Source organism: Erythranthe guttata, chromosome 6 (assembly GCF_056151865.1).
Source record: "Erythranthe guttata isolate IM_541 chromosome 6, IM_541, whole genome shotgun sequence".
NCBI classification, from domain to species: domain Eukaryota; kingdom Viridiplantae; phylum Streptophyta; class Magnoliopsida; order Lamiales; family Phrymaceae; genus Erythranthe; species Erythranthe guttata.
The window spans coordinates 1,381,077-1,408,819 of record NC_142538.1 but is presented as its reverse complement, the minus strand read 5'-3'; the positions used below and the strand labels follow the sequence as shown (position 1 = coordinate 1,408,819).

At 36.3% G+C, this 27,743-nt stretch overlaps 7 protein-coding genes and 1 non-coding gene across 9 annotated transcripts; 3 read left to right on the top strand and 5 right to left on the bottom strand.

Moving 5' to 3' along the window:
* Positions 1–8: 8 nt before the first annotated feature.
* On the bottom strand, positions 9–1,329 carry LOC105971707 (transmembrane protein, putative (DUF677)). The gene is made up of 2 exons (XM_012996578.2): positions 1,234–1,329; positions 9–1,128 (listed from the first exon to the last, which is right to left on the bottom strand). Exons 1-2 carry the CDS (start codon positions 1,265–1,267, stop codon positions 95–97), a joined length of 1,068 nt encoding a protein of 355 aa, XP_012852032.2. The 5' UTR covers positions 1,268–1,329; the 3' UTR covers positions 9–94.
* Positions 1,330–1,809: 480 nt separating this feature from the next.
* On the bottom strand, positions 1,810–3,178 carry LOC105971701 (Calcium-dependent lipid-binding (CaLB domain) family protein). Its single transcript, XM_088819274.1, has one exon. It carries the CDS (start codon positions 2,899–2,901, stop codon positions 2,011–2,013), a length of 891 nt encoding a protein of 296 aa, XP_088675400.1. The 5' UTR covers positions 2,902–3,178; the 3' UTR covers positions 1,810–2,010.
* A 1,375-nt stretch (positions 3,179–4,553) lies between these two features.
* LOC105971740 (Ribosomal protein S5 domain 2-like superfamily protein) lies at positions 4,554–7,931 on the top strand. The gene is made up of 4 exons (XM_012996612.2): positions 4,554–5,277; positions 6,410–6,850; positions 7,292–7,372; positions 7,506–7,931. The coding sequence occupies exons 1-4, from the start codon at positions 4,635–4,637 to the stop codon at positions 7,595–7,597; spliced, it is 1,257 nt and encodes a 418-aa protein (XP_012852066.2). The 5' UTR covers positions 4,554–4,634; the 3' UTR covers positions 7,598–7,931.
* Positions 7,932–8,199: 268 nt separating this feature from the next.
* On the top strand, positions 8,200–10,520 carry LOC105971741 (rRNA 2'-O-methyltransferase fibrillarin 2). 2 transcript variants are annotated; one of them, XM_012996614.2, is made up of 6 exons: positions 8,208–8,592; positions 8,839–8,934; positions 9,045–9,122; positions 9,245–9,421; positions 9,941–10,009; positions 10,122–10,520. In XM_012996614.2, exons 1-6 carry the CDS (start codon positions 8,299–8,301, stop codon positions 10,302–10,304), a joined length of 897 nt encoding a protein of 298 aa, XP_012852068.2. In that variant the 5' UTR covers positions 8,208–8,298; the 3' UTR covers positions 10,305–10,520. The 2 variants fall into 2 exon arrangements, with proteins under 2 accessions (XP_088675399.1, XP_012852068.2); XM_088819273.1 differs by lacking the exons at positions 9,941–10,009; positions 10,122–10,520 and having other exon boundaries at positions 8,200–8,592; positions 9,245–9,827.
* On the top strand, positions 9,632–9,703 carry LOC148769870 (small nucleolar RNA snoR60). Its single transcript, XR_016031960.1, has one exon. It is a non-coding gene; the product is annotated as a small nucleolar RNA snoR60 (small nucleolar RNA).
* Positions 10,521–10,592: 72 nt separating the features above from the next.
* Positions 10,593–14,148, bottom strand: LOC105971737 (protein DETOXIFICATION 35). Its single transcript, XM_012996609.2, has 7 exons — positions 13,658–14,148; positions 11,925–12,550; positions 11,772–11,828; positions 11,430–11,668; positions 11,213–11,331; positions 11,021–11,107; positions 10,593–10,933 (listed from the first exon to the last, which is right to left on the bottom strand). The coding sequence occupies exons 1-7, from the start codon at positions 13,934–13,936 to the stop codon at positions 10,832–10,834; spliced, it is 1,509 nt and encodes a 502-aa protein (XP_012852063.2). The 5' UTR covers positions 13,937–14,148; the 3' UTR covers positions 10,593–10,831.
* Positions 14,149–14,309: 161 nt separating this feature from the next.
* Positions 14,310–16,981, bottom strand: LOC105971739 (protein DETOXIFICATION 35). Its single transcript, XM_012996611.2, has 7 exons — positions 16,434–16,981; positions 15,557–16,182; positions 15,411–15,467; positions 15,109–15,347; positions 14,877–14,995; positions 14,706–14,792; positions 14,310–14,568 (listed from the first exon to the last, which is right to left on the bottom strand). The coding sequence occupies exons 1-7, from the start codon at positions 16,710–16,712 to the stop codon at positions 14,473–14,475; spliced, it is 1,503 nt and encodes a 500-aa protein (XP_012852065.2). The 5' UTR covers positions 16,713–16,981; the 3' UTR covers positions 14,310–14,472.
* Positions 16,973–19,675, bottom strand: LOC105971738 (protein DETOXIFICATION 35). The gene is made up of 7 exons (XM_012996610.2): positions 19,188–19,675; positions 18,197–18,822; positions 18,057–18,113; positions 17,740–17,978; positions 17,538–17,656; positions 17,355–17,441; positions 16,973–17,220 (listed from the first exon to the last, which is right to left on the bottom strand). The coding sequence occupies exons 1-7, from the start codon at positions 19,461–19,463 to the stop codon at positions 17,143–17,145; spliced, it is 1,482 nt and encodes a 493-aa protein (XP_012852064.2). The 5' UTR covers positions 19,464–19,675; the 3' UTR covers positions 16,973–17,142.
* Positions 19,676–27,743: the final 8,068 nt, after the last annotated feature.

Below are 27,743 nucleotides of genomic sequence, written 5' to 3'. Positions count from 1 at the left end.
TGGATAAATTTCGTTCTCGTTTAAATTATTTCAATATGAATTAGATATATTATATAGTGTGACATGAATAATTATATATTTGTGTTGAATAATTTCAAGGAGGGAGAACTATAATTTCTTTAGTGACAAGGTTTCTAGCTCTATTGATGGTCATAAAACATAGGTATAAATGCTCTTCCAGCTCATCAAGCTGTTCAACGAAGCTCTGGTCATTTTTCTTCAGCTGGCAAGCCACTTCCTCACTGGCTTGGAGCCGATCATCCCCTCTCTCTAGCCACAGCTTCATCAGAGCTTCAACATGTTCCAGCTCGTTGTTTAGCCGAGTCACCAGCCGACTTATGGTGTCCAAGTCTCTGATCAGTATGTACGTCCCTTTAGCCGCAGCGTCGAGCTGAGCCGACCACCTAGCCAGCTTCTCTATTGAAATCATCTCAAGCGAAGCCGTCATCACACCCGGCGCAGCCACTAGCAGTACAAGGGCGTGAGCCGCAACAATCACCAGCAGGGAAGCCGTTAGGGCCACGAGGAACACAGCCGAGCCGAACTTGAGCTTCTTGAGCCGGCGCATTTTGGCATGTGTCTTGTCGCGGCGCAGCTCGAGCTGCTTGAGCAAGCTGGATGAGCTGCTCTGCACGGCTTGGAAACGGCTCATGGATGGGGCCAACGGGCAAAACGGGTTGGACCTCGAGAATATGGTCATTCGGGTCAGTACAATGGGCAAATGGTTTGTCTCTTGACCCGACCCGTTTTGAGACGGGTCTTTAACGGATTTGTACCGTCTCCTCATGCGGTCGATATCTTTGAGAAGTAATCCACATAAATGAGAAGCATCCGACGTGTTGGAAAAGTAATCGGTCATGAGGGAATAAATCTTCGGATGGGTTCGGGTCAAACCCAAGATCCGTGCTACTGTCGACTGATCCGGGTCCAAGAGATGCTCGGCAAAGAGCCGATAGGATGGGAGGCGAGCCGCAGTGGTCGAGCCGAGGCTTCTGTGGGTAGTAAGAACCCCTTTGTTTAGGGCAAGAACGTTTGACCAGAAATCGTTATAAGATTCGGTCCGAAATGCATTAGCGTATTCTTCTCGGAGGTTCGGAGTTTCCGGGTTTGGATCGTCCATTCGGGTCACTGCATGCATTAATACAGCATAAAACGAAGAAATATTAATTAGGAGGAAAAAAAAATAATAATAAAAATTGAGATTATAATTATGTAATTGTTTCGATTTTCTACCGGTGCATGCGAAAAAGTTCTTGATGATCTTCATCGCTGTTTTCTCCGAAAATAGCTTAATTGGCTACCAATTTGTGAAGAAGCTAAGGGAGCGCAAGTATATTATGTATTAATATACGTTCTTCTATATATATATGTGGCTTAGAAAATTTTATTGCTTTTCTTAGAAGTAAATGAAGTTTTCAATTTCATGCTTGTCATCAAATTAAACTAACAATGAGAATCTATTATATTGTCTCTATTTGTATCTTAGAAAGAAAACAAAAGATATATGTATTATATTTTATTTATATATATGGAGATGATGAACGATGATACGTTGATTACATCAGCATTGTTTAATTATTTTTTCTTCCCTGATTAAATGTTAATAATAACTCATCTGTGACTAATGATGTGTACCATGAAGTCTAATTTGGATTGAAACAATAATTATTTGAACTGACAATGAAATGGTAGCCTAATTGGGCCTTTTAGAGGCTTTTTAATTTAATTAATAATTAATTAAAGAAACATAAAAAATATATATATATAGTTTAATTTTCATTATATTACTTGGATTAAATTGAAGTGGGCTTTTAATGGAATATGGATAATTATATATAAAGACGTTGTCGGGCTTGAATTCATTGGGCCTCAATGTTCGTTAACAATAGCAAAAGGGCATCTATGTAATATAAAGGCCACATCACGAAACTCGAATTAATTAAAAAAGAAAAATAATATGAAATTGATAACAGAATCCGGTTCGGTTCGAATGAGATGGCGAACCGGAGTCTAGTAATCATCTCCATCATCATCACCATAATCAGCCTCTACTTTGTCCGCCACGTCATCGGCGATATTGTCCTCGAGAGCATCGAATCCCTCCGCGAGTGCGAGTCCACCCAACGCCCCTGCAACCGCACCCACAGCCAATCCCGTACCCATCCCCCCGAATTTATTCTTCTTCTTTTCCCCCTCCACTACGTATCCCTGCTGCCCTTGCCCGTAGTAACCACCCTGCCCGTAACTTTGTTGCGAATAACTCGGCGGCGCGCCGTATGCGGGGTACCCTGACGGCGGAGCCGCGTAAGCCGGCGGCGCTCCGTAGGGGCTCACATACGGCGGAGCCGCGTAAGCCGGCTGAGATCCATAGGCGCCGCTCCCGTAAGGCGGAGCCACGTAGCCGCTCCCATACGGCGGTGCCGGATAATCCCTGGTTCCCGGAGGAGGCACACCGTACGACGGCGCGTAATATGGTTCCGGCGGCGCGTGGAATCCGAGATCGCGTACGATGACGTTGATCTCAACCTTCCCCTGGGGCCGTCCGGAGGGGCGTTTGAGCTCGAGTTTCCTCTCTGATCGGATCCCCAAGCCGACGTCGTCGACCACGTCGCGGAGGGGGAGCTTGGCGGAGCCGATGAGGGGCTTGGTGCCGTCGGCGGCGTTGGCGTGGACGATGTCGATGTAGAGAGTGGATTCGTCGACGGGGGAGTTGAAGGGGATGGTCAGCTTTTCGTCCCAGAAGGGGGAGGCGTCGCCTTCATCGTCGACGCGTGTGGAGCACTTGCTCTTGTGGTCGACCCATACGACGGCGTATGGCTTGAGCTTGCCGTGGCGCCAGTTGACGTTTTTGAGGTCCTTGGCGGAGGTTATGGTGATTTCGACCTCGTAGCGCGAACCCATTGAAAAAATTCAAAAATCACAGAGGGATTTGGGGAAGAAGATGATGAAATGCAGATTTTAGGGTTTCGTTTGGCGTTTATTTATATAGAGTCTATTTGGAAATGAAAATTTGAAAATATCGATTGTGCTAGGTTCTTCTTAAAATGCTTGATACTTTCTAGAAGGTGCAAGCAGATTTATTTAGTAAAAGACTAATGTACCCTTATTATTGTAGGTTGAATTTTGCATGTAATTTTTCCTTTTTGACAATGTAATAATGCAAAAAGAATGCATTTTCATCCTACCTGTATCATGAAAAAGGAAGAGGGGGGAAGAAAAGAATAAGGGTATATTAGTCAATAAAAAGAGTAGGTGGGTTGGGATTAGGGACTAGGGAGTAATTAATTAATTGAGGAGGGAATATCCAAAGGCGTGGATAATGAGAGGGGAGGAGGGTGATTCCTTTCTTAGTGAAGAAGATGGAGGAATATTAATTGCTCAATAAATATTTTATATTTTTTTATTTAGTAATAAAGTTATGTGATTGAAAAATCAAAAGCAAAAAAAGAAAAATAATAATGTCAAAAAATGAAAATTTGTACTAATAAAAATGACGTAACTTTTTTAGCAATGTCCAGTATAAATTTTCATTAAATAAAAATTGGCATTATTTGAAATTTTCAAATATTTTTGAAGTCATTGAGATCCATTAATCCGTCTCATGTAAATATATTTAAAATTCATCCGTTAAAGTATTACTCAAAAATCTAAATTTTAAGATGCAACCTTAACGTCATATGAAATACTTAGGGCTAACAATAATCGAGTCATGTGCGTCGAGCTTGAGTAACTAAAACTCATATATCATCGGGCCTCACTTCTATAGGCTCGAGTTCACATTTTATCGGGTCTTATTATTATAATATAAGCTCAAAATCGGCTCATATATTTTTTCAGGCTTCGTTTGTACCGGGCTTATATCGAGAAACATATAAACTCACATATTTTACAACATTTATAGCCAAAAGTGTTTAAAAAAAGATTAAAAAAAACCTTAACAACCGAAGAACAAAAATCTAGAATAGTCATAAAATGCAAAATAAGATAAAAATCGTAGTTGCAACCATTGTTTGTCCCTTGAAATGTATGAAGTTTAATGTTGCAAATGTTTACTTTTTAAGTAATTATATGTTTCCCAATTTGACTATTGTCACCGCCACCACTTAATTCCTTTTCATTTCAGACTCTTTTCTTATTATTAAAAAAAATGATCTAACACAATTATAACCGGTAACTTGTACATGGAGTCATATAATTATATTATATATTTAATAAATTACTTAATCGGGCGGGTGTTATTCGAGTTGAGTGATATTAGGCTCGAACTCGGCTTATAAACGAGTCGGACTAAATATAATAACTCAAACTCGGCCGGACTCACTAAAAATTATCTCAAATATAATAGGCTCGAGCCATCGAGTTTCGGTTGGGCCCGACTCAATTGCCGGTCCATGAAATACTGTATATTAAATTGATATGATATGGGCTAAGACAAAGATGTAGTTCAGCCCGTGAATTAAGGTATAAAAACATCAATAAAAGGCCCATTTAGAATTTTTATTTTTATTTTTTTTTAACATCTAATAAACCTCCAAAAACCCTCTCTCTCTCTCTCTCTCTCTTTCTTCTGAATTGATTCGGTTCGACAGAAAACCGGAGCCGCTCTTCTCACTCACCATCTGCAGAGCTCTACAATGCTTTCTCGCTTCATCTCCAAGTCTACACAGTTTCATCGCTTGCTAACCCTAGTTTCATCACAGACACACCTCGTAAATTCGAAATCCATCAATCCTGAACCCTTATTTTCGAGCCCCAGCCGTTATTTCCCTCCCAGAACTCACCAATTGTCGTTCTTCTCCACGAACGGGAGAAATGGAAACTCCGGCGATGATTCGGCTACCTCGACAACTGATTTATGGAAAATATCATCAGAAGTTGACCAAGATATCGACTCTGTTTTTGGGGTAGAGACTGGAGATCTTAAAGGAATCGACACCCGAAACGACGGCGTACTGGGAAATGGTGATCTATCTGGTGGTGGGGTCGAGCGGGAAGGTTGGGATTTTGGGGGTACCGATGCTTTTAGTGGATTTGAGGTGAATGATGGCGGCGGCGGCGGCGGAAATAGGGAACGTGCGGCGGCCGAAGATGATGAGCCGTGGAGTTTTCCGGCGAAGGGGAAGGAAGAAGCGGCGGAGGATGTGTTTGGAATTGTAGCAGAGAGTGGTGAAATTGGACTCAGTGGATTGAGTGACGGAATCGGGACGGGGATCGAAATGCCCGAGGAAAATAAGCAGCTTGAATCGGAGGAGAAGGCCTTAATTGCCGAACTCAAAGGTGAATTAATCGACCCACTTTGTATTCGTTTATGTGTGTGATTTGTATTCGTTCATGACTGTGATTGTTTAATTCCGTTGTCTTCTAATTGAATCAGAGAAAAGATTTGAGTTTCTGCTCATCAAATCAATGAACATAGAAAGATTGAGTTTCTCAACACGAATGAAGAATTTTTAGAAAAAAAATCATGACCGTTACCCAATAGGATGAGAATGAAGGCTAGGGAATTGATGCAGGATAATATTAAATCGATCACTCTGCAATTGAGTCGAGAAGAAAAACATGTAATCGTAGAACAAAACATTACCAGCAACTGTAGCAACTCCGCGTCAAGTCCTTACGCATGTTCACCTCGTGAATACTTCATGCAACGCCAAATTAGATTTCCATTCATAGTTAAAATAATACACATGAAAATAGGAAGCATAAATGAGATTACGACACGAACTAAATATTATCCTGTTGGCTTAGTTGAATTAGTTGTCATTGAAGAATCAATATTTGATTATTGAATACTACTTGCCGATTTAACATCTTAGTGTAGAAGACAGATCATATTATAGATCTTTTGAACCCATTTAAGCATTACACCAGTAAACGAAAACCTAAAGATGACTAGCACTAACGTGGATATATTGAGAAAGAACATTATGCTTTACCCTTGGACAGAGGCGGTATTTATGGATACAGATCAAATTCTCAGCAAATGTTCGTGCTAACACGCTGTTATATTTTTTCAATCATGCTTTCACGGTTATATGTAGCCCATTTTCTTTCCAAACAAAATCAATTATATGAATAGAGGGGTCTGCATTTTCTGTAACCCTGTGAAAGTTCAAGAAAGTTCGGTGAAACTGAAAATTTATCATGGAGTTCACAAGAATGAAGACAGAGCCAAAAAATAAAGATAAAATAAAAAAATTATAATGTTTTCGTCCTTGTTGTGTGTGCTATGTAATTCCACTCTGTTTTCACACGTTGAAGTTCCTTCTTTCTTGACTTATAATCTTTAACCTTCTTGAGAAAAAAAAAAGTTTGCTGACCTGGTAAAATTTTTAATCCACATGTCATCCATACAATTTTTTTTGGAAAAAAAAATTCACGTGTTTGATATTCTGCTGAATCTTTGCAGGCCCAAATCGAGCATTCGGTGATCTTATAGCATCATCTGGGATAACAGATGAGATGCTGGATAGTTTGATTGCGTTGAAGGACTTTGAAGGGATTCAAGGACTGCCCCCACTATCCGAAATCGAAAACATTCGTTACGAGAAGAATAGCAAAAGATCCAATAGAGCTGAAATGGAGCGGCAAAAGCAAGAAGATATGGCCAACGCACATGTCAGAGAAGTAGACGACAAGGGAAGGGCTTACGGTACAGGAAGAAGGAAATGCAGCATAGCCCGTGTTTGGATTCAGCCAGGTGGCGGAAATTTTGTGGTCAACGACAAAGAGTTTGATGTATATTTCCCTATGCTTGATCACCGTGCTGCTCTTCTTCGCCCTTTCTCTGAAACAAAGACTTTGGGTATGTGGGATGTCAATTGCACTGTTAAAGGCGGTGGGACTTCAGGTGAGTGTTGACTTTCAACTAAAACATTCTACTTCCCTTCGTTTCATTGCATTTTTATATTATGGAAAATTGGAGTTGACCGTTGACTTCTGACCTGAAATATTTTCTCAAATTAATGATGTGTTACAAGCATTACAGTTTCGATCAAGAGCTTTTGAAACAGCTTTTAAGATAATGTTGACTCCTTTCTTTATTTTGTTTCTTGATCAGTATAAAATTATTTTCGTTTTCATCTCTGTCACGTGTAACATATCTTGCCAGCAGAAGTTACGTTACTTCATTTTTATGAATTGTCAATTAACCGTACAATGTCTTACCTTGAAACTCGTCATCTTATTTGATTGTTGATTGTCGATCATTGTTCTTCAATTAGGCTCTTGTGTTAGCAAGTCGTAATGTTGGTTTTATGTAGACTAACAAAATCGAGGGGACTTATTACAGGTCAAGTTGGAGCAATTCGTTTGGGCATTAGCAGAGCACTGCAAAGGTGGGAACCGGGATTGCGCCCTCCTCTGAAAGAAGGTTTGATTTCTGAAACACATTAATGTTTCCGACTTTTTATTTTTTACTTGGTAAAAATGTTTTCGTTTCTTGATCATATTAAGTATCTCCGAAACTAGTTGTAACATTGAAAGTTGCCGTCTTTCTTTTGCAGCCGGTTTTCTGACAAGAGACTCGAGAGTCGTGGAAAGGAAAAAACCTGGTAAAGCAAAAGCAAGGAAGAGCTTCCAATGGGTCAAACGTTGACCGCTACTACTTTGCACTCTTTTCATTTACGGATCCACTCGTAGAGAGCATTTGTCGGTGATGTTTCTTCATTGCAATAAGAGAAGCTAAATTAGAGGCTGCCATCTTCTGTAACACAACCGATTTTTAGTTCGGAATTTACTACAAGGCACGAGTTTCTTTTGATTCATGAGTTTCTTAAAAGGCATTTGTTATGTAGGATTTTTGGCCTGGGTAAATTACTTTAGTTCTTTTCGAGACAGTTAATTTTAGTTGTATCGAAAGAAAGAATATTTATGTTACTGCAACTGATGAAGTTTTTGTTTTGTATGATGAATGAGATGTTGCCATGTCATTTATTTTTATTTTTTTATTTTTTTATTTTTTTATAATCAATTATACTACATGAAATTAATTTAGTTATGTGATCACTTATATACAGTAGAATTGATAAAATTCTAACAAGATATCCTAAGATATTGCATTTAATTAATTAATATTGTTTGAAACTAAAATAACATGAGGGGGTGCAAGTAGATATATTAAACTTATACAAGTCAAAAAGGTAAAGTTATAAAAGTTGAGGTCCTCGAAATTAATATAGGCAACTCTTGAAAACCCTAAACCCTAGAAATATTAGGCAAAGTATTATTATGGATGGTTGTAATTGTACATGCACGTTAATTTAACTCTTAGCTTATTCGATTCATCACTCGGCAGCCATGGTCGCAGCATCTCCGTTCAGAGGCGGTGGATTTAGTGGAGGCAGAGGAGATGGAGGAGGAAGAGGCGGCGTCCGCAGCAGAGGAGGAGGTGCGATGAAGAGAGGCGGCGGGAGAGGTGCTGCAAGGGGTAACAGAGGCGGAAGAATAGGAATGAAGGGAGGAATTAAGGTGGTGGTTGAGCCACATAGGCATGCCGGTGTTTTCATCGCCAAGGGAAAAGATGATGCTCTTTGCACTAAGAATTTGGTTCCTGGAGAGACGGTTTACAATGAGAAGAGGGTTTCTGTTCAGGTTCGTTTTCGGTTTCGGTTTTAGTTATACGTGTTCTGAAATTGTGTATGCATGATTTATTACCGTGTAGAGGTTCGATTTTTCCGACAATTTTGATTGAGATTGCAGGGTTTGCTTTTATTCAAGTGGCAGTTTCTTGTTTATCTCATTGAATTGCATATACCAGATTAAAATCGAGCCTGTTTATATTAGTTTCGTATTTATTTCTTGCATCACCACTTCGCTTAATAAATATTCTTTAATCAGAACGAAGATGGGACGAAGACAGAATACAGAGTATGGAATCCTTTTCGTTCTAAGTTGGCTGCCGCAATCCTTAGTGGAGTCGAAACAATTTGGATTGTGAGTTTTTACCATATTTCCCCTCTTCTGGTCTTGCGTTCGTCTTTTTTGTATATTAAAATAAAATTAGAAAGTACGTATTATAATATATATTTTCCCGTTTGATCAAGAAACCTGGCTCCTCTGTCCTTTACCTTGGAGCTGCTTCTGGAACCAGTGTATCTCATGTTTCAGACATCGTTGGCCCTGTAAGTAGAATCTCTCTTGTTCGTCTCTAACGTTGTTTTTTTTTTTTTTTTTTTTTTTTTTTTTTTTTTTAATTCGGAGTTTAATAATGAGTTGTGTTTGATTCTAATTTGCTTTGCTGCAGAGTGGGGTGGTGTACGCAGTTGAATTTTCTCATAGAAGTGGTAGAGACTTGGTGAATTTGGCGAAGAAGAGGACTAATATTATACCTATAATCGAAGATGCAAGATACCCTGGCAAGTACAGAATGCTCGTTGGCATGGTCGATGTCATATTTTCCGACGTTGCTCAACCAGACCAGGTCTGCTTTCTTTTATACTCAACTAACTGTTTGGATTTTCTCTTAGCAAACGTAAACGTAAACGGACAATATTATTCTTGTGTTTCTTACTTTTTGCTGGCTCTGCATTTTATTTATTTAATAAATATATTTATTTATTTGTTTTACAAACTTCGTTTCTTGTTCCTTCTCCTGCTCGTTTCTGCATTTTATTTCTTCGTCTCTTTAAGGAAGCAGATGATGAATTACTCGGATTCCCCTTCAAGACTTCACGGGTGATGTAAAAACCGAGTTTCTGATGCATTATTTTCAACTTGGTTGATTTTATTTGAATTCTGTTTTTTTGATTTTCTACTCCTATAAAGTAGCACATTTCGCCGAAACTAACTAACGTTAATCAGTTCAAACCTTTTTACGAGTAATAAGTTGAAACAGATTTCCACATCAGATGGGAAGCACAACCGAAGGTTGAGTGTTTTTTTCTCTGTAAGAGGAAATTTATGTTCTTGTGCGGTTTATTTTTCTATTTCTCCGTTGTAGGCAAGAATATTAGCTCTAAATGCGTCGTACTTCTTGAAAGCCGGAGGCCACTTTGTGATTTCAGTAAAGGTTTGTGATAATTGTTATATTTATTTTCTATCCAAGCTTCTCGATGTGGTGTTCGTTTTCCAATTTTGTCGCATGAAATATTACACGATTTATTCCAATTTTGATTTACCAGGCAAATTGCATAGACTCTACAGTACCTGCCGAGCTCGTGTTTGCTGTGGAAGTGAAGAGGCTGAGGGTAGATCGGTTCAAACCAGTTGAGCAGGTCACTCTTGAACCTTACGAGCGTGATCATGCTATTATCGTTGGCGGTTATCGCATGCCGATTAAAATAAGAACCACCACACCTCAGTAAATTTAGCCCTATTTTTCAATTTTTTTTTTTATTTTTGCTTAGATCAAAATTAGATTTGAAGGTATGTTTGAGTAATTTTAGAAATTTGAGGGAGTCTTTATGTAATTAGGCTTAGTTTAGAAGGCACAAGCAATATTAGTGAGAAAAAAAAAATCCCTAATTAAATTTAGGTTGAATATTTAATCTCAATCTAAACTATGATCTCTAGTGGTGTCATCATCATCTTCACAAGGTAGATACGGGTTCTTTGTTCGAATGAATTCGAATTCGGACATGTAATCAGAAACATAATCGAAAACGTAACTATTTCAACGAGATTTAACTGATTCTACAGAAGAAAAAAAATGGTTAATCGTATCTCAGTGTTCGAAAAATCCGTGTGAACTACTAATTTCACGGATGTTCAATTTATAGGAGCAGAAGCAAAATTCGGCATCTTCCAACTACATATAATCCCTCCCATGTATACAAAATAGTTGACACAAAATTAAACTTTGGACCATGAACAAAAATAATCCTTGTATTTATTAATAAATTCCATTCTTTATTGGAAGTTGTTCGTACGATGATTTGTCGATCGCCTTGTCTTGGCCACCCCACTTCTTCATCCGCTCTGTCGTCTGCTCAACCTGCAATTTTGTGGGTTTTCCGTTTCTTGATTAGTTAGAAGCACTACGAAAAGTTATACGAGTTTTTTTTAAACATTAAAAACTAACCTCTTTATTCCAGTTGGTTTTATAGAGTACGATGAAGAGCAGCACTGTCTGCAATGCTATTCCAGCAATCATGCCCCCCCATATTCCCTGATCATTACGTAATTAAACATTCATTCTTATACTAATTATCATGATAATCTCTCTCTCTCTCTCTCACACACACACACACACACAGAGAAAGAAGTTACTTACCACAACTCCAAGTTTAGCAGCATAACCAAGATAATATCCTAACGGTAGACCAAATACGTAATAACAAGCCAAGTTGATGTACGCTACGAGCGCTTGCCAACCACCTCCAATGGCAACACCTGCAGACAGACACACACACAGTGCTCAAAAGACAAATTCAGGAGAATATATAATTTTGTAACTAATTATTGAAGAAAGAGAGGATATTATATAATACCGGATATAACTGGCTGAATGCTGTTAAGAAGCATAGTGATTCCAAGAAGCCCCGAAAGGTGAGCCACTGCTCGTCTCATATTTTGGCTCTCGGTAAAAATAATCGCAATATAATCCCTTGTTATTAGGACAACTACCATACATAAAATCCCGATCAACAGCGACTGAAAGAGCGTCACATACACCGAATATTTCGCTGCTCTTGGATGCCCCAGACCTAGCTCGTTCGATACCCTAACACTGCATATACATACATATACATACACGGTACAAAAATAACCATTTATCAATTACTCGATTCAAATCATGTAATGTGTGTGTGTGTGTGTGTGTTGTTAATTACCTTATAGCAGCATTGATTCCGATAAACACCATCGTTTCCCATCCATCGACGTTCATGCTGAAAAACATCAAGATTAATTAACATATATCAAGAATTTGCCACATAAATCGAATTTATAAAAAAAATAATAAAAATAATAAATAGATGGCTGACCAGATAGCAAGGGATCCGACGGCAGTAACAGCGTTAGCGAGATTGCCGGTGAGGACAATAATGCTCATCATATACCAAATCTCCAAACAAAGCATAACAGCAGAAGCAAGAGACAGCCTAACAAAGGCCCAAATCTCCTGAAATGCGGCCCACGTGAACCCCTTCCACCCATCCTTACACCAACCAACCACGTACACGAACTGCGAGATCGCAGTAATCCAGCTCGTCAGATCGAATGCTATAGCTGCACCGATGGTTCCCCACCCAAACACATTCACAAAGAGCCAACAAAATAGAGTTTGTGCAAGAATAGCGAAAGCCGCCACACAAGCAAGAACGGTGACTTTGCTCTGCGATTGGAGGAATTTTTGCGTCGGAAAAGCGACGGCTAGTGAGAATAGCTGCGGGATTGTTAGAAGAGTGAAGAATCCTGCGGGGTACGCAATTTCGTCGGATTGGCCGACGAGTTTGAGGATTGGGGTGGCGAATATGTAGAGCGGAAGAAGGAGAACACACGTGGCGAATAGGATTATCATGGAGCGTTGCATGTAGAGGCCGAGCATGTGGACTTGTCCCGCGCCGAACGCTTGCCCGCAGAGCGTTTCGAGCGCACTTCCCATTCCGAGCTACAAATTAAAATACGTTTTAAGATAAAAGTTACTATAGAAATAAAAATAAATAATCCATCCGTTGTGCAATATATGTTAACTTTCGAGATTTTTTCATGTTCGATATTGTATGTGAATTTAGAAATATTTTCAATTATGCCCTCGTTAATTCTCTTAACACCAACACTCTTCCTGCATTAATTAGTATAACATCTATTTTCCCTAAGATCAAAGACATCTTTATTGAAATTCTTACCGAAACTATTTAGGAACCCACGGAGTAATGAATGATCAAGTCAGACAAAATTAAATTATTATTATACTCGAAATGAGCGTCAAGGGTAAAATGGTAATTTGAAAAAGCAGGTGAGAAGAAAGTGAGGACCATGTACTGTGACATAAGCATTAAATGCCATAGGTCCGAAACCAGAGTATATGGAGCCCACTCTTAATTGCTACTGTTATTTATTTAATGATATTTTCATTGATTAATCAACCATTTATCTCGGTCACACAACATTTAATATTACTACATAATAATCATTAATTATTTCAATTTTCATCAACTAACATTCTTCACCACGTGACAAGATTTCCATGGTTTACGGCTAGCGAATAAATATAAATATAGTTAATTAACGCGATGCATTATTTATAGAATTAAATCAAATAAATATATTAATAAATATATTAATAAAATAAATAAAAATAAAAGAGCAAGTCAGATGACTTGGGCACGTCTGGAACCACTCGTTCAAAGTTAGATTTTTCTCCAACAAATTAATAATGTCGGTGTAAATGTAATTTAATAATTTAATAATTAAATAATCTTGCATCGTATTCAACTCCCATATCTCAACTACCCACAGAGTTGATTTATTTCACCAACATATTATATTGCTTTTGTGTTACTTCAACTTCAATTATTTTTTCATTTAAATTTAAAATAAAATAAAAAAATAAATTTTCAAACTGCACCACCACCGGCCCGCCGGACCTCCTCGGCGGATATGAAAGATCTTATTAGATCACCACTACTTCATTAGATCAGCTAAAACATATATATTAATAAAGTAGAGAGAGAAAGTATATATGTAGAGAGAGAAAATTAAGAAGAGAACTAACCATGAAGCCGAAGGCAAAAGTTCCGACAACAGAGATAGCAATGGAGAAAGCAGAGAGTTCGACATCTCCGAGGTGGCCGACGAATATGGTAGCCACCGAATTAGTGCCGAACTGGCACAGGATCTGAAACGCTATTGGTCCGCCTATTGCCCACAGTTTCACTGATTCTATGCAGAAAACTCTCCACCATGCTCTCAGCCCGGCCACCGGAAGGTAGTCTCCGTCTTCTCCGATCAACTTAATATCGCTGGAGCTCCGTTCCAGTAGCGGCGCCTCCATTTTATTTTACTCTCGCGGCGGCGTCGCGGTGGTTGCAGTCACCCGTATCAAAAGGAGGAGCAACGGAGAAGATAACTTAATTTCTTTCACAATGACTACTTATTTATACAAGTATATATATATATATATAAATATTTATTTATTTTACAAACACAAAAGTTAGGTTGACTTGAGAAACAGACGTGACAAAAGGTTGTTATTTTTTTAATCTTGCAGATATTTTATTATTTATTTAACATGTTAAAGCAAGTTGACTTTATTAAATAAGATCAATTCAAAAATAAAATAAAAATAAAAAATGAAAAAGAAATTAAGCTCCCAAATCTATACAAAATATTAAACAATTACTATATAATAAAGTGGTAAAAAGATATTTTTAAGACTTATGTTGTTTAACTTTAAACCTGTTTAGCAGCAGTAATTACTCTTAATATCTGTTTTGTGGACCATCCAAAATGAAATGAAAATTGTGGACCGTCAATATTTCAATAAATATGACAAAAAAAAATATTCCAAAAAAAAAAATTAAATTAAATTCAAAAAATATTTTCTGAAAACAATGTTGGTTTGTGAGTAGTAGCAATAGGTTGTTGGCCACCCCACTTCATCATGCGCTCTGTTGTTTGCTCAACCTGCAAATGATTATTTATTAAGACAACAAAAAATCCTAAACCAATATTTAATATACAAACAAACAAAACAAGTTGAATTAACGATTATTTATATATAAATAAATAAGCTACTAATTTAATTAAGAATTAACACAGACCTCCTTGTTCCAGTTGGTTTTGTAAAGTACCACAATTAGCAGCAGTGTCTGCAATCCCACTCCAGCTATCATTCCTCCCCATAGTCCCTGCAATTATTAACAATAATCAAACATATTTTTTTCAAATTTCACATTTCACATTTAGTGTAATCGAAAAAATTCGTATTCTACCACGACTCCGAGATTAGCCACGTAACCAAGAAGATATCCCAAAGGCAGACCAAAAGCATAGTAACATGCTAAGTTGATGTACGCTACGAGCGCTTGCCATCCGCCTCCTATGGCCACACCTGCATATACGTATGTATATATATATAAAGTCGTAAATTAGCGGAAGGGGGTTAATTAATTGATATTTGGGCTTAAAGAGTTTAATTAATTCGACAGAAATATAATTACGTGCCTGATATGACTGGCTGAACACTGTTGAGAAGCATTGTAATTCCAAGAAGTCCGGAAAGGCGGGAAACTCCCCTTCGCATATCTTCACTATCAGTAAAAATGACGGAAATGTGGTTTCTAGTAGCAAGTACGACAATCATGCAAATAATCCCAATCATTACGGACTGGGAAAGAATAACGTAAACCGAATATCTGGCTGCTCTCGGATGTCCCATGCCAAGCTCGTTCGAGACACGAACACTGTGATAAAACAAGGTTGATAAGCAGAACAGCTTATCGAGATCCATAATTAAAACTTTTCACCTGATAGCAGCATTGACTCCCATGAACACCATGGCTTCCCAGTTGTCAACGTTCATGCTGAATCGCAAAAACAAAGACAGTAAACTATTTATATTTAACAAAATTAAGAATCCGAGATAGAGACGGAATTATATATTTATTCGGACCATATAGAAAGGGAACCAACGGCAGTGACGGCATTATCAAGATGGCCAGTGAGGATAATAATACTCATCATATACCAAATCTCCAAACATAACATAACGGCAGATGCAAACGACAGCCTCACAAAGGCCCAAATCTCCCGAAATGCGGCCCACGTGAACCCTTTCCAACCATCCTTGCACCAACCAATCACGTACACGGATTGACCAATCGCAGAGCCCCAACTCGCCAGATCAAAGGCTAGTGCTGCACCAGCTGCACCCCATCCGAACACGCAAACAAACAGCCAACACATGAAAGTTAATGAAGCCAGAGTAAATACTGCGATCCAAGCAAGAACGGAAACTTTGCTCTGGGCTTGGAGGAATTTTTGGGTGGGAAAAGCAATAGCTAGAGAACACAATTGAGGGAGAACCATGAGTGTGTAAACTCCTGCAGAGTCGGCTATTTCATCCCGTTGACCGAGTAATTTGAGGATTGGGGTGGCGAATATATAGAGTGGTGAAACGAGTATGCAGGTCGATAGAAGTATTATAATTGATCGTTGCATGTAAATGCCGAGCATGTGGACTTGACCTGCGCCGAATGCTTGACCGCAGAGTGTTTCTAGGGCACTTCCCATTCCAAGCTACAAAAATGTTATTGCAAGAGTTTCCAATTTGTAAATTTTAACAACTGAAATCCTGAATTTTGTAAATGCATTTGACAGAGATGAACAATCAATACATGTAATTTGTTGCAGTACACAAATTAATGCATATTAACTTTAATTTGATTCCTAATTAGTACTTACCAATCATGAATCTAATTGATTAATCTACCAAGTACCAAAACCCTAATTATGAAGTTAACTAAAGAAGCTAGAATAAAATTACTAACCATGAAGCCGAAGGAGAAGGTGCAGACAACAGAGAGTGCAATAGAAAAGGCGGCGAGTTCAACATCTCCGAGATGGCCGACGAACACGGTGGTGACGGAGGCGGTTGAGTACTGACAGACGATCTGAAACGCTATCGGGCCGCCGATTCTCCATAGCTTCCCTGATTCTACGCAGACAACTCTCCACCAGGCCTTCAGCCCCTTCACCGGCAGGTAGTCTCCGTTATCCCCGAACAGCTGGAGATCGCCGGAAGTCGAGTCGAGCAGCGGCGCCTCCATGGCTGCGGCGGTGGTGGGGGTGATATATGGAGGAGGGGCTCAACGTGAAAGTCGCAGTAGCCGAGGTCATGATTGCAATTTGCATATATTAATGTCCATTGAAGTCAGAGCACGCACATTATTTACATTTTTGTTTTACTATTAATTTTTTGAAGGCATTTAATTTTGTTTGTATAGAAATTCTTACTTGGTTGCTTCTTGGGCTTCAGATGAGTTCAGTGGCCCAAAGCTTTAGTAATTAATTAATTAATTAATTAATGTTTGTTTTTGGATGAATTTATTGAATCTACTATATAATGTCAGACATTTGAAATAATTTCTCTAAATTCCTCTGCCTTGAAACTAAAATTCTTGCAGCATTAAAACAAATGCATAATAAGTTAGAATATTGGCAAAATAATTAAAAACTAGTCCAATGTGAAGAAGCTGATCAAACATTAGCTACTTTTTCACTGTCATTAGTCTCTTGCCCTCCCCATTTTCTCATTCTTTCTGAAGTCTGCTCAACCTGCACAGTTCAACAAAACCTCTCTTAGCTTCAATCCAAATCAAGAATCACTCATGTGTTCAGATCTTGAATTGCATCGACGAAATACGAATTCGTCGAGGAAAAATAACATCTTGAAAAATACGAAAACTAACCTCTTTTTTCCAATTGGTTTTGTAGAGCACCAGCAAGAGCAGCAAGGTCTGCAAAGCTGTTCCAGCAATCATGCCTCCCCAAAGTCCCTGCAATAAAACACAAGTATTCAAAATCGATATGAGAAACGGAGTTACTCTTGCAAAGTATGCAATGTTTATAAAAAGTTTATGAAGTCTATTTACCACAACTCCAAGATTAGCCACATAACCAAGAACATATCCCAACGGCAGACCGAAAATGTAGTAACAAGCCAAGTTAATGTATGCCACCAAAGCTTGCCATCCACCTCCCACAGCAACACCTGCAAATATTCGCTCGTACAAATCATTAGGTTTTTTCAGTACCTACATTTTTTGACAATTTATGACAAATTACAGAAAGTACCTGATATCACTGGTTGGACACTATTGAGAACCATGGTGATTCCAAGAAGGCCTGAAAGATGAGCAACTGCTTGTTGCATATCTTTGCTGTCTGTAAAAATTATACTGAAGTTGTTCCTAGTGACAAGGATGATAACCATGCACAGAATCCCAATCAGAAGGGACTGGAAAACTGTTGCATAGACGGAATATTTGGCCGCTCGTGGATTTCCTAGGCCAAGCTCATTCGACACTCGAACACTGAAATTGAAAAATAGAAATCAAAGTCAACAGTTGTTACTTCTTAACGATGAGCCAAGCAGAATGGATTCCGTATACCTTATAGCCGCATTGATTCCAAAAAAGAGCATAGATTCCCATCCATTGATATTCATGCTGCAAAAGGGTTAAAAGAAAAAAGGTTAAAAATTTGCATCTTTTATCGATCTATATGTTGATGAAGAGTTCTGAAAACTCACCATATAGAAAGAGAACCGACAGCAGTCACAGCATTATCGAGATGCCCAGTTAGAACAATAATGCTCATCATGTACCAAATCTCCAAACAGAGCATCACAGCAGAAGCAAGTGAAAGCCTCACAAAGGACCAAATCTCGTGAAACGCAGTGCACGAGAACCCCTTCCACCCATCCTTACACCACCCGACAACATAAACAAACTGCGCAATCGCAGTGGCCCAACTGGTGAGATCGAAAGCCAATGCTGCTCCAAAGCCTCCCCAGCCGAGTACGTTCACAAAGAGCCAGCACAGAACAACCTGCGAAGCTAGAGCGAGAAAAGCAATCCAGGCAAGAACAGAGACTTTGCTCTGCGCCTGCAAGAACTTCTGCGATGGGAATGTGACGGCGAGTGAGAATAGCTGAGGAACGATTAGGAGTGTGTACACTCCGGCCGGATTCGCGATGTCAGCTTCTTGGCCGAGGAGGAGGAGAACTGGTGTGGCGAATATGTACAGCGGCAGAAGGAGGATGCAGGTCACGAAGAGGATTATGATGGACCGTTGCATATAGACTCCTAGCATGTGGACTTGACCTGCACCGAATGCCTGCCCGCATAGTGTTTCTAGGGCACTACCCATGCCGAGCTACAGAAATTATTCACATTTTTTATCATTATAATTGGAAATCTGAAAGTAGCATCGATCAATTTAATTAACCTCTTCTCCTGAACCAATTAATTAATTTATCAAATTTAATTAATTCACAATTACTCTTGACAGTAAGTAATTTAGGGATGAAAATTCGATCTTTGCGATTGCTATGCAGTGTTAAACAGAAGATATTCAAACAAAAATAAGCATTTATACGATGAACGGATTTAATTGTTTTCTTATAGCTACAAAATGAAGTATTTCGGTGAAGAATTTCAAAATAATTTGATTAGCCCTAACATTCACTTTTCCCCTAATTCATAGCAGAGTAATTAAGCGATAAACGAGAAATCACTGACCATAAATCCGAAGGAGAACGTGCCGATAACGGAAACAGCGATGGAGAAGGCAGATAGTTCAATATCACCGAGGTGTCCGACGAACATGGTGGTGACGGAGTTAGTTCCGAACTGACAGAGAATCTGGAATGCAATTGGTCCACCTATACTCCAAAGCTTGACTGTTTCTATGCAGAAAACTCTCCACCATTCTCTCACGCCACTCACCGGAAGGTAATCCCCGTCGTCTCCGATCAGATCGCCGGAGCTGCGGCGGTCGATAAGCGGCGCCTCCATCTAAATAAAATGACCGGAAACAACCGCCGGAGAGAAAAAAATAGGGTGACGACTGTTTGAGTCTACACTGGTATTCTTCTCAGTTTCACACACACGCACGCATGTGTGTTTGTGTGTGTGAAGTTGTTATGTGTGGTACGTGAGTGAGGCGAATTTCATGCGCTATTTGTTACTATCGTTTATTTATATTCTATATATATAATAAAGGCGGTGAGGTTTGGAACTTTTCGTTATTCGCATTTTAAGCCCCATAACTTTCTTAAAATATCAAAACAACACCCATTTAGATTTGTATATTGTTGGATGACATCATGGATTTGATTCTTTTGGATATACGATCCTAACAGAATTGAGAATACTACTATCTAGTATCTACCACGATTTTTAAATGGAAAATGAAAATACCTAATTAATTGAAAATAAATATTTTTTGTTTTAATAATTGTTTTTTTTAATTAAATGATCATTATTCAACACTGTTATTATCATTATTAACAAGATGTAAACGAAATTAATATCAAATGCAGGCAGATATCATTTTCAAATAAGATTGAATGGCTGGTGACATACAGCGTAACAGCCGGTCAACAATTCTCCACGTCAAATTTTGTTTATGATGGGGAAATATGTAATTAAATAAAATTAAATAAAATTAATATAAAATGACTTGAGTTGAATGTACATAAAATTAAAGATCCATTTAATTTTGGTCCCACTTTGTTTTTTATTTTTTAATCATGCTTTCTTACGGCCCAAATTGATGGCAATAAATCTATGGGCCTTATACTGGTCAGGTTGGAACAATAAAACAAATATCTAATATACACTTATATCTCTATATATTAATACAGTCGAGACTAACAAAATTCAAGTAATTTAGTGAAATATTAAAAAACCTATGGACCTGAAAAAACATATATGTCCCCACTAATTATTAATTATTCAAATTAAAAAAAATAGCATTTTTTTTCCCGTGCGATGCACGGGATATTATTTCAAAAGTGAAAAAAATATAATCAATTTAATACATAATAAGAAAATATCGTACACACTAAAATAGTAAAATTTAATAGTGTAGTATTATTCATATTTTATATAATATTGATTTTTTTAAATCTTACATATTAAGATTTATGATCCAAATATAAAGATTAAGAGTTAAAAAATCGTAAATCTTTACCACTTAAGATATGAGATATATATATTGATGAAAAATTAGAGATTGATAATTGTTAAAATTATAGTTAGAAATTAGTAGAGAAAAAATATTAAAAATAAATAATTACAGAAATACCATTAGGGTTTTTTAGGGTTGCCCAACGTTTCTTTCTTTTATATATAAGATATAAGATAAGTTTATTCCCATAATTTACACCCAAATATTCTCCAAATATTATACCCCCAAATCACGCTTCACATTTATGCCGAAAATAATGCTCCCAAATCAATTCTAAAAATCTCATTTTTATTTTTTTTTCTTATTTTCGATTTCTTCATAAGAAAATTTTAATTTTGTTTTTAGGGGAAATATGCAATACCCCCCTCAAATGGAAAATATTATGAGTAAAACTCAATTGACTTTTAAGACTTTTGCACAAACCCACATCCCAAACTTAATTAGTGAAACCCCCTCAATTAAACATAATAAGACATAAGTACCCTTATTAATAGTTTTTTATAATAAATCAAATATTTAATCACGATATATTTCCATAACCGTTTCCCTTTATTATAGGCGGACGTGATTCTCTTTGATATAATTACGTGAGTTCAGCCGAGTTTAGGAGAGAATAGAGATTTCATCGGCGTTCAACCATTCTTTGTTCGTTGCCGGAGTTAGACTGCGTTTGAAGGTTAGAGATTCTGATTTATTTTTGTTGGTTTTCGTAAATGGGAAACTGCGTTTGAAGGTTAGAGATGCTGCTTTATTTTTGTTGGTTTTCGTAAAGGGGGTTGGGCTGTAGTGTGTGTATTCAGATATGTGTGTATGTAGAACCGAATTTTATTGTTTATTTTTGGGTCGTCTTAATTGGTGTAAAGGATTGTTACTGATTCAAATTTTTATTTCGTTTAACACAGAGTCACGTTGTGACTACTCTGTAAATTAATTGTTCGTTTTGTGTTAATGGATATGCTAGTGTAATTTATTGTAATTTGTTTTTTGCGTTACTTGATATGTTAGTGTAAGTTTCAATGTGTTTGTTGAGGTCGAATTGAATTCAGATAATATTATGTGATTTGCATTTACAGAGTAGTGCAGATTTATTCATCAGACGTAGTCACATAGTAGTCACATTCTCAATTTTTTTGTCTTCACTTTTAGAGATTTTCCATTTAAAATTTGTAAGGATCATTTGTGTTTGATTTTGATATTCCAATTGTTGTTAATCAGTCAATTTATTTTTTGAAAAGATGCAGTTTGAGCATGAGAATGCAGTTGCAGCAACATGACTATAGTCATATTCGAATAAGACTATACTCGTATTTATGTATTTAGTTATTCGAATTGTAATTTTTTTTTATTTTTTTTTTGTTACTTGATATGTTAGTGTAAGTTTCAATGTGTTTGTTGTGGCTGAACTGAATTCACGTAATATTATGTGAATTGCATTTACAGAATAGTGCAGATTCATTCAGCAGAATTATTCACACAATAGTCACATTCTCATGTTTTTTTGTAGTGTTGCACATCATGTCGTCAACCTTGATGATTGTGTTGAAGTATGGAGGGTCGTTTGGGGTGAAGATATGCCAGGGTGATTTTGTGGATGAAGACCTCGTCGACTCTTGTCCCTCTCTCTCGTTATTTTTCTATCTTTATTTATGTTTTTCGATTTTTTTTTTCCAAATCTGAACAGCAGTAGTAACATGACTATAGTGATATTCGAATATGACTATAGTCATATTTATGTTTTTTTCGAATATGAGTGTAGTCATATTCGAATACGACTATTGTTGAATAAGTTCTATCTTCTCGTTTTCAAGTTGACTTATAATCACAAGATTCAAATTGTGATTTTTTGTGTGGATGTTGATTGAGTTGTTTTCGTAAATAATAGGGAATCTTCGTTGTTTTATATGATTTGGTTAACATGACTATGCCATATAATCGAAACTTTTAAGTTCAAAATGTAAAAAACAACAATATAAAGAAAGAATATGACTACAGTTTATAGTCACATATAGTCATATTCAACCATAGTCATATTCGGCGTTGCAAACCTGTTGAGAGAAAAATTTTGATTTTTTGTTTAAACAAAGTTTTAAAAATTTAAAATAATATTTTTATTAAAAAATATTAAAATTAAAAATAAATTCAAAATGACTAAATAAAGTCCAAAAATAATATTAAAATAAAAAATAGAAATAATAAAATCCGATTATTTTATTTTTTTGATTTCGTAGCAATTTTTTAGGAATTTGGAAGCAGATTTTTAGGAATTAAATTGTTATGGAAAGAGAGAAAAAAGGAATAATTGAGATAAATTAGGGAAAATATATAATTAAGCCTAATTAGTGGGATTAGGTACCTCATTAATAGGGATTTCGAAATTACTTGGATAATTATAAAAAAAAAAAAACGTGATACACTACTAGAGGGGTAAGATTGGAAATAAATATTCTAGGGAGTTTTCACAAAGAAAGAATTATGGTATGGACATATCACTAGTTTTTATCTAAATGAGGGGTGTATTGCTAATGACCCCTTGTTTTTAAAAAAGTTTATTTTTCACTATTTTAATTTTGGTTTTTTATTTTTTATACTTCTGTTTTTCAAAGTTAAATTAAAAAAACAATTATTGTTAATAAATTGAAATCCTCTATAAATTTACCAAAAACCACTATGTAATTATAGTATTCCGTTACGAAAATCCATTATAAACTTATCGAAAATCTCTATGTAATTAACAAAAAACACTATGTAAATTAACGGAAATCACTATGTAATTAGCAAATTCCGTTATAAAAATTCACTAAAAACGTATCAATTAACAAAAACCATTCTATAATTAATGAAAATCACTCTGTAACGAAAATCACTATGTAATTAACAAATTTTATTATAAAAATTCACTAAAAATTTATCAATTAACGAAAACAACTCTATAATTAATGAAAATTACTACGTGATTAACCAAAATCACTATGTAATTAACAAATTTCATTACAAAAATTCACTAAAATATTATCAATTAACGAAAACCACTATTTAATTAATGAAATCCACTTTGCGGCGGTCTTCCACCACATCCTCCGCCGCCTCTGTGTCTCCGCCGACCCCAGACTCCTCAAGCACATCTCTCGCATCGTTGACCTCATTCGTGTACATCAATGCTCTTGCTACGAAGACACAGCACTATCAGTTTTGAAAATTTATTCGCGAAATCTTATGGGGAAGAGAGTAATGGAAGTTTTCTAGAAAATGAAGGAGGTTTTTTACTATGAACCCGGGGTGAGGTCTTATAATTGTTTGCTGAATGCGTTCGTCGTTTCGAATAAACTTGATAAAAGCCGAACTTTTCTTTGAGCATTTTTGCACAATGGGTGTATTTCCAAATTTAGAAGCTTTTAATATTTTGATAAAAAATGAATGTAAAAAGAGTGCTTTCGACAATGCGAGAATCTCAGCAATCTGTGAGGCGTGCTCTTGACGTGGATGGGCATGTTGACTCTAGCAAACCGTTGGCTGGCGAAGTGGAAGAAGAGCCCAAGCGCCTTGTCTTGTTTTGGGGTTGGTAAGGGAGGCGAGGGGAGGGGGCAGGTGGGCGTGGGTGTGGATGTGGTGAGCGTGGGTTGTGGTGAAAGGGAGAGAGAGAAGAGAAATGACTCAATGAGAGAGACGGTCGTAGAAAAGATGTGACTATATTAAAGAAATTGTGAAAGGGTAAAATAGGTTATTATTAATATAATTTGCTGAATAAAATACAATTGGATTTATCTCAAAAATAGAGGAAAAAAAAAAGATCAGGTCTACTGAGAGAATGCATATGAGGGGTTTAATCAAATAATTCCTCATATCTAACACGATTCTTAAATGGAAAATGAAAATACCAAATTAATTGAAAATAAAGATTATTTGTTTTAATAAATGTTTTTTTAATTAAATGATCATTATCTTAGCACTAATATTATCATTAATAACAAGATGCAAACGAAATTAATCAAATGCAGGCAGATATCATTTTTAAGTAAGATTGAATGGCTGGTAACATGCAGCGTAACAGCCGGTAATAATTCTCCACGCCCAATTTTGTTTATGATGGGGAAATCTGTAATTAAACAAAAAAAATTTAAATAAAATTAATATAAAATGACTGGAGTTGAATGTACATAAAATTAAAGATCCATTTAATTTTGGTCCACTTTGTTTTCTTATTCATGCTTTCTTACGGCCTAAATTGATGGGCATTTGATCAATAAATCTATGGGCCTTACCATGATCAGGTTGGAACAATAAAACAATATCTAATATACACTTAAATCTCTATATATTAATATAGTCGAGACTAACAAAATTCTAGTAATTGAGTAAAATATTAAATTATCGAATTAATAGTGGGATTTTAGCGAGTTAGGACCAGAATAAATTATTATTTCGTTGAGATTATTAATTTATCGAGGTTCTATTGTAGTTTTTTTTTTTTTTTAATTTAAACCTTATAAAATATATATGTTAATTATCAACCGAGGAACTAAAAAGTATTATATCTTTGTGATCATAAATTATTAAGGGGAAACTACAGATAAATCCCTAATTCAAAACTCAACACACAGATCAGTCCCTAGGTAGTTTCCCCAAGCAATTCAGTCCCTATTCACGCGTCTGACATGCAGTTCAGTCCCTAATGTGAATTTTTATATATTTTATTATATTCTCTCTCTTCTTTTTCACTCTCACCCTTTTCTCTCTCTTCTTTTTTCTCTCTCTTCATCTTCTCTTTCTTTCTTCTATTTCTTCTCTGTTTCTACTGCTCTCTTTCTTCTCTATTTCTTCTCTCTTTCTCTCCTCTGGTTTCCTCTTTTTCCGACGAAAAAATCACTGTAAAACCCACCCACCCAACAATGGTTTCGAATCCCGGAAGGTTATTTTACTGTTGCCCACACCATGGCTACTCCCATTGGTGTGAACCATTTGAAGTTGGGCAAACTTTTTCCAACTCAAATCGTGAAGAAAATGAAGCTACATGTGCGTCGATGAACCAAGTCCATCAAGAAAGTGAAGTGAAAATTGCAATTCTGAAGGTGGAGTAGTTCATAGTTTGATAGTGTTGAATCTAGTAATATTTGCAGTCTACATGCTATGTAAAACCTATGTACTGTTGTTTAATTAGTGAACATAAGAGTACAATGTATAAGCTGGTAAAGTTCGGGTTATTCGTGAATATAATACGCTTTGTCCACCAAATAAGTACAATGTATAAGCTGGTAAAGTTCGGGTTATTCGTGAATATAGTACGCTTTGTTCACCAAATAAGTACAATGTATAAGCTGGTAAAGTTTGGGTTATTCGTGAATATAGTACGCTTTGTTCATCAACTAAGTACAATGAATACACATGTGAAGTACAAGTGATTCGTGACTATAGTACGATTTGTTCACTGATAAAGTATATGTTTGCCATTTATATAGTATTGTTACAGTCTATATATTATTGTCGGTCCAATGCATCCATATGATCGCATTTTAAGACACAACTCTTCATTTTAAGACTATTAAGAATGAATGGAGACAATGTGGGAGTAGATCAATATCGATTATGGTAACAATTGAAGAAAATATTAGTTTTACACTTGAGCATTGTAGACATGTATGAAATTCAACATATTTATGGGATCTTGTATTCCAAACGCAACAATAATTCTCACCTACCTTAAAATAACCATCTAAAACATAATTTATGCATCTCCAGTACTTATTGATCATTAAAGCGTCAATGAAATTGGTACAATGCAATTCATCAAAAAATATGGTACGCTTTGTTCATCAAGTAAGTACAATGAATACACTTGTGAAGTACAAGTGATTCGTGACTATAGTACGCTTTGTTCACTGATAAAGTATATGTTTGTCATTCATATAGTATTGTTACACTCTATTTATTATTGTCGGGCCAATGCATCCATATGATCGCATTTTAAGACACAACTCTTCAGTTTAAGACTATTAAGAATGAATGGAGACAATGTGGGAGTTGATCAATATCGATTATGGTAACAATTGAAGAAAATATTAGTTTTACACTTGAGCATTGTAGACTTGTATGAATATATTGTATAGTATATGAGTATCATGTATGAAATTCAACATATTTATGGGATCTTGTATTCCAAACGCAACAATAATTCTCACCTACCTTAAAATAACCATCTAAAACATAATTTATGCATCTCCAGTACTTATTGATCATTAAAGCGTCAATGAAATTGGTACAATTCAATTCATCAAAAAATATGGTACGTTTTGTTCATCAAGTAAGTACAATGAATACACTTGTGAAGTACAAGTGATTCGTGACTATAGTACGATTTGTTCACTGATGAAGTATATGTTTGCCATTCATATAGTATTGTTACACTCTATTTATTATTGTCGGGCCAATGCATCCATATGATCGCATTTTAAGACACAACTCTTCAGTTTAAGACTATTAAGAATGAATGGAGACAATGTGGGAGTTGATCAATATCGATTATGGTAACAATTGAAGAAAATATTAGTTTTACACTTGAGCATTGTAGACTTGTATGAATATATTGTATAGTATATGAGTATCATGTATGAAATTCAACATATTTATGGGATCTTGTATTCCAAACGCAACAATAATTCTCACCTACCTTAAAATAACCATCTAAAACATAATTTATGCATCTCCCGTACTTATTGATCATTAAAGCGTCAATGAAATTGGTACAATTCAATTCATCAAAAAATATGGTACGCTTTGTTCATCAAGTAAGTACAATGAATACACTTGTGAAGTACAAGTGATTCGTGACTATAGTACGATTTGTTCACTGATAAAGTATATGTTTGCCATTCATATAGTATTGTTACAGTCTATATATTATTGTCGGGCCAAGGCATCCATATGATCGCATTTTAAGACACAACTCTTCATTTTAAGACTATTAAGAATGAATGGAGACAATGTGGGAGTTGATCAATATCGATTATGGTAACAATTGAAGAAAATATTAGTTTTACACTTGAGCATTGTAGACTTGTATGAATATATTGTATAGTATATGAGTATCATGTATGAAATTCAACATATTT